We start from the raw sequence: 6,000 nt of genomic DNA on the forward strand, positions 1-6,000 counted from the left end.
TTATTTCTGTCGGGAAGCAGTCATGGTTTCCTATTTAAATAAAATACAGCACAATTGATCTCACATCCAAAGTTAGATGATGGCATTCACATTTTGTTTTCTGGTGTTTGATAACCAAGTTACACCAAGTGGCCTGTGACCACGTTCATCCTTCTACCCAATATAAATATAGTAAGGAATACCCTACAAAAAGGGTATAAAACCGGCGCGCAGCTCCGTCACCCGCGCATTTGTCGGTTGACATTAGTCGAGAGAACATCGTTCAAAGACTTTAAGTGTTAATTTAGGAAACACGAATTTTATAATAATGTTGAGGGTACAGTGCCTATAAATAGCAACGCCTTTGCTCGAAACATTCAAACGTTAGGGTTACGCTGAAATAGCCTCTCAAGCACTGAAGTAGGAAACATATGGAAATGAAACGTCAACAAAAAATTCGTGCTACTGTGACGTCATCTGGCCACAAAACATGGCGGTTTTAGTGCTGCCCAGAAGATTTTAATGTTAGTAGGTTTTATCGATAAACGTTCTTGGCTTATTTTATTTTAAATATTGTTGAGTATGAATGTATTTGTAGAATTTTTACTTTAATAGGAATTAAGTATATTGTTATGTGCAAAGATGATGTGATATAGATATTATGTGAAATACTGGTGGTAGGACCTCTTGTGAGTCCGCACGGGTAGGTACCACCGCCCCGCCTATTTCTGCCGTGAAGCAGTAATGCGTTTCGGTTCGAAGGGTGGGGCAGCCGTTGTGACTATACTGAGACCTTAGAACTATATCTCAAGGTGTGTGGCGCATTTACGTTGTAGATGTCTATGGGCTCCAGTAACGACTTAACACCAGGAGGGCTGTGAGCTCGTCCACACATATAAGCAATAAAAAAAAAAAAAAAAAAATCTAAGACGAGTTCGTGCTTCAAATTTTCCAAGTAAACGATGTGACGATTTTTAAAATTTGCTACACCGATTTTATAAAGTTGTCGTTTGCCGCAAAACATAAAGATATGGCATTGTACAGTGCCATCAGCCCATTTCTAGCATGCTGAATGTTATCGAAGAGATTTTGTCGGTAGCCTTTTTCCCGAAATATCTAAACAGAATGTCTAAATATGTTTTGATGACATATTTTAAAGAGGTATTTATGATTAGTGTCATGATGAATAGATTCCGACCGAAAAATGGGGTCCGATATTTCGGATTCAAATATATTATTAAGTGTATAATCTATGTTTCGGATGAGGGCTCCATAATGAATTTAAATATATATAGATAATAGTTTTGGGGCATCGACCTTCTTGAGATCCTATAAAATATGTTTTAATTATTATTTTTGTATGTTTTAAGCATGATAAAATTAGAAATTTTATATAAGCAATCATATTAAATCGATATCAAAGTCAATAAATAATGTACAACCCAAAACAGACGGCCGAACTGACGTGACAATGACATTTGGCGCGCTTAACATGGCGGATTTTCGGCCTCATTAGACGGAGACGGAGACATTTACGTATATTCATGTTTCATTTTATGTACGCACTGAAATACTGTTATATTGTTTTCCTGCGAGTTAAAGTGCTGAGTAAGAACGAGATAGATATATGTTTATGTGTGTGCCTTCAAAATGGGTGCTATTTATATAAGCAATTGTACGTATAGAACAATTTGTCGTGTCCCTACTATATAGGTCTATGCTCTCAAGGCTCTCAGCTTAGGTAGGAAAAAAAAAAAAAAAAGTATCTTTTAAACTTGTGCTAATTGTTATTTTTTTAAATGGTTTTTCTTCTGATTCATAATATATATATATATATATATTTACATTTTTTGTAGACAAATGTTCGATAATGACCAAATTTTATGGAAAAATTATAAGGAGCACATAAAATGTCTGAAACATGAAAATTAAGATTGATGCACTATATTTGAAGCAGAAGGTTATGTAAGTATGATTACATTAACACTCAATTTTTCATGGTCGTATCTTTTCAATATTTGTTACATACTTGAACTGATTCAGCAAGGAATGTGAACTCACAAGGGATCTTAATTTTTTTAAAATATGTTTATAATTTATAAATTAATAATTGAAATAGTTCATATGAACTAAATTGATACCAATTTTGTTTTTAAATAGGTTGTTTAGTTCTTATAGTTATAGTATTACATTTGAATAGTTGTTGTAATTAGTAAGTTAGTAGTAATATATGAAAATACTGATATAAATTTTTGTAAATAACCTTTTGTAAATTCTACGAGAAGATGATTTTAATTAATGGTGGGTCAAAAGTCAATGGTCTTCAAAAGCATTATTGGCAATTATTTAGATTAACTGTGGAATATATCTGCTAAGTTGTGTTTTCTGTATGAACAGATATAAATGAAAATGCCCAAACATGATTACGTTTCTTACATTTTCATTCTGTGAAATCAATATGCGTGTGACTGAGTATATTAATTGTTCGAAACCAATCCGTTAGTTTTTGAATTCTTACCACGGCAACATGGGTCGCGATTTGACGGTGCCGTCGCGATTTGACATCTGTCACTTTGTCTTGCTTCTCGAACGGGACGGTACCTGTATATTGACGGTCTACGCTAAAGTTGTGTATCATCGCTAATCCTTATCCATTCCTGCCCTATACCCTTCTCCCTAAGTGATACGGCGTGAGAAGACGAAGGCATCGGTTCCGGTGAGTGATTGCATGATATTTTGTTAAAATAGTACATACGGCGCCGCGAATCGCGGCACATGTTCGACGCGCACCTCGTGCTGGTTTCCGTAGCCCTAGGCTGCCACGAGGTCGCTGGGTTCGAATCGAACAATTTCTGGTAGCAGAGCGTGGTTAGATTTGTGTAATCTATAGTAATTACCACGAATTGTAAAAATTTTTACGTCTAACCTCACTTAATTTTGTTACTAGTCAGCAGAAGTAGTGTAGGCATAGGGTTCGGTTCTGTTTAAACTATCATTCTGCTGACCTAGGTCAGGTCGTTTAGTGTGTTTCTATCCACCTGGTTAAGAAAATTAGTGAGTAGTAATAGTTAGTAATAGTAAGACTGATTTATTAGCTTCCACTGCGCATAGCTGACTAATTGTACGTGAGTTGGACAGCTGTGCTGGCTGAGTTTATGACCTAGCACACAGCTGCTACAGTGGTCAGCTATTTTCATACTATTACTACAGATTTATGTTAATTCTGCTCATCATAGCAGTAGATTACCACATCTATTTAAGCATAATTGTGTGTAACAATCTGAATGTTATTACAGTTTGGGTTTATAATTTATTATTAATTTGTGTATGATTGTAGCTCACTTCCTACTTTTATTTTAGTATAATTGAGCTGCAACACATTTGTAATTCAATATAACTGGAGTACTTGTTGAACTTGTAGTAGTAGATTGCTGGTTGGGCCCTGTTTGGAGACTAGCTTAGTTATAGTCCAGAGGCCAACGGTGTATGAGTGTCATTTCAAAACTTATACCAGCAATTTGCTATTATATATATTTTTTGTTATTTGTTTTAATTTGTTCTAAATTTAAATTACTTGTTTGAATTTGTGGTAGTGGATTGCTGACTGTGGGCCCTGCTTGGTGACTGGCTTTGGTATAGTCCTGAGGCCATCAGTGTTTGAAAATTAATTCACAAATTTTTATCAGCAATTTGCTATTATATAATTAATTTTTAATTTTAATTTGTTATTTGACTTACCCGTTAAACGGTGTGAATACTTTGTGATAGTAAATTGTTGATTGGGTCCTGCTTGGTGACTAGCTTCTAGTTATAGTCTAGAGGCCAGGTGTGCTTGAGTTTAGTTTGCAACTCAAAATCTGGTATCAGCAATTTTCTATCTTATAACTTTTAATTTTAAGTTTGTTCTTATTTGTTGGGGTGTCCTTGGTACAGTGGTGAGGTCTAGGTTACCTAAATACTTAGGAGTAGGAATATTTTGGTGGGCTCACTCGTACACTCCTTTAAATAATTCCTTTGTTATTTTTTTTGTTATTTGAATTTTTTTTTTTTTGATTTTTTTTGAATTTTTTTTTTTATTTTTTTTTGAATTTTTTTTTGGTCTGGTTGTAAACTGCAAGTAACATGTCGGTGTCCTACATTCGCGGGAAGGTGACTAGTGAGCTCCGATGGTTCGCATCAGCTCATGCTTTGGTTGACAGAATGGATAGGGATGCGGCATTGCTCGATAGGGCGTCTCAGGTGCACGAACGGTTGGAGGTAGTGTACGATCGGTTGTCTGACCTCGTTGCTTTGGGGTCCGAAGTGGAGAAGGAGGTGATCCATGCCATCGGTCTTGACGTGGACCAGTGTCAGGAGTACGCTGATGCCATTCTGCAACGGGTGGCCGATGTTAAGAAGCAGTCGTCATCCGGTGGTAATGGAGGTTCGGGAACTTCGTCAGGCGTCATATCACGCCTCCCCTCCATCGACCTGCCGATCTTCCACGGTGAGCTGAACGAGTGGGTCGGCTTTATAAATTTGTTTGACAGCCTGGTCCATGGTCGATCGGACTTGACTGCCTCTTATAAGATGGCTCAGCTTCGGGGTGCTCTGCGAGGTGAACCTGGTGAATTGGTGGCACACTTGCCTATCACCAACGACAATTATGCGGTCGCACGCCAGATCCTGTTCGACCGATATCAAAATCAACGACGGTTGGTAGACGCTCAGCTCGCCAAGCTGTTTGCGATACCCAAACTTTCTCGGGCTTCCGATATCAGAGCCGAGGTACTGAATCCAGTTACGGTGGCCACTAAGGCCTTGGGCAATTTGGGTCTACCAGTAGACCAATGGTCATATCTGCTCTTTTATATCGTTGCAGGTAGGCTGCCGGTTGAGGTGCTCACTCGATTCGAGCAGCAGGACAACGCAGGTAGGGACGAACTGCCTACCCTGGCCAGTCTGCTGGCGTTTTTAGAAGCCGAAAGTCGCCGACACGAGATTATGCCACCGCCCTCCTCCTCTGGGTCGCGTGTGCCGGCTTCCGGCCACGCCGTTTCGGTTGCTCAGAGGGGAGGGAGAGGGGATAAGAGGGGGCCGTCTCAACGACTGACTGCGCTCATGGCAGCGGTGGGAGGCCCACGGTGTGCCTTCTGTCATGAGAGCGGGCACGACGTAGCCGCCTGTCCGAGGTTCCGGTCGACGCGCATCAGGGGTAGACGCAACATCGTTGCCCAGCGGCGATGGTGCTTTTTTTGTTTTGGGCCGCACACGGCGAGCGTCTGTCCACAGCCACAATTGTGCCCTAATTGCGACGGTCGGCACCATGCCCTCCTGTGTCTGGAGTCTGCCGCCACTCCGAGGTCATCCGGACGCAGTCATCCAGCCTCGCCGACCGGTGAGCGCACCGGTCGTAGCCCTCGCCAATTCGGCGTCGTGGACCCTCGGAAAGAGGCTTCGCAGGGAGGCGCCGGGTTAGGTACTGCGGGCGGGTGCCAGCGGATGCCCACTAGCTACGCCGGGGTGGCCACGTTGTCCCCCCGTGCGGGGCCGTGTTCGCCTGCTGGATCGAGAAGCCCTGCTCACTCGTCTCCCCCTCCCTCAGAAGTACGGTTTTCCCCTCCGCTGAGGGAGCGGCCGACGCTGGAGCGACTCCCTCCAGTGTTTGGCCCGTTTGGCCATCGTACGCGGAGGTATATGAGGCGGGACGGGAAACGAGGGCCTTATGTGGGAGCGTGGGATCCGCTGGCACGCTACGACCTTCCGCCGCGCGCCGACCGGGATAGCGGGGACCCGGGCCCCCGCTAGGAAATTGCCGCTCACTGCAGTGTTGCCCCATCCCCAGAAGCTGTTTTACTTCCTACCGCTTCTGTTCGGGTGTTGGATTCGGATGGCAACACTGTGTTTGCTCGAGCTCGGTTGGATTCCGGCGCACAGGGCAGTATTATGTCGAGCAACCTTGCAGTACGGTTGGGCAATCCTATTTACAAGTCTTCTTATTCTATTCGTGGAGTGGGCAATGTTAGAATTTCGGACGTGATC

At 42.3% G+C, this 6,000-nt stretch overlaps 1 protein-coding gene across 2 annotated transcripts; it reads left to right on the forward strand.

Moving 5' to 3' along the window:
* The first annotated feature begins 2,515 nt into the window (after nt 1–2,515).
* LOC134201666 (uncharacterized) lies at nt 2,516–5,781 on the forward strand. 2 transcript variants are annotated; one of them, XM_062676912.1, is made up of 2 exons: nt 2,516–2,695; nt 4,841–5,781. In XM_062676912.1, exon 2 carries the CDS (start codon nt 4,963–4,965, stop codon nt 5,764–5,766), a length of 804 nt encoding a protein of 267 aa, XP_062532896.1. In that variant the 5' UTR covers nt 2,516–2,695; nt 4,841–4,962; the 3' UTR covers nt 5,767–5,781. The 2 variants fall into 2 exon arrangements, with proteins under 2 accessions (XP_062532896.1, XP_062532897.1); XM_062676913.1 differs by having other exon boundaries at nt 4,845–5,781.
* The last annotated feature ends 219 nt before the right edge of the window (nt 5,782–6,000 follow it).

Source organism: Bombyx mori, chromosome W (assembly GCF_030269925.1).
Source record: "Bombyx mori chromosome W, ASM3026992v2".
NCBI lineage: Eukaryota > Metazoa > Arthropoda > Insecta > Lepidoptera > Bombycidae > Bombyx > Bombyx mori.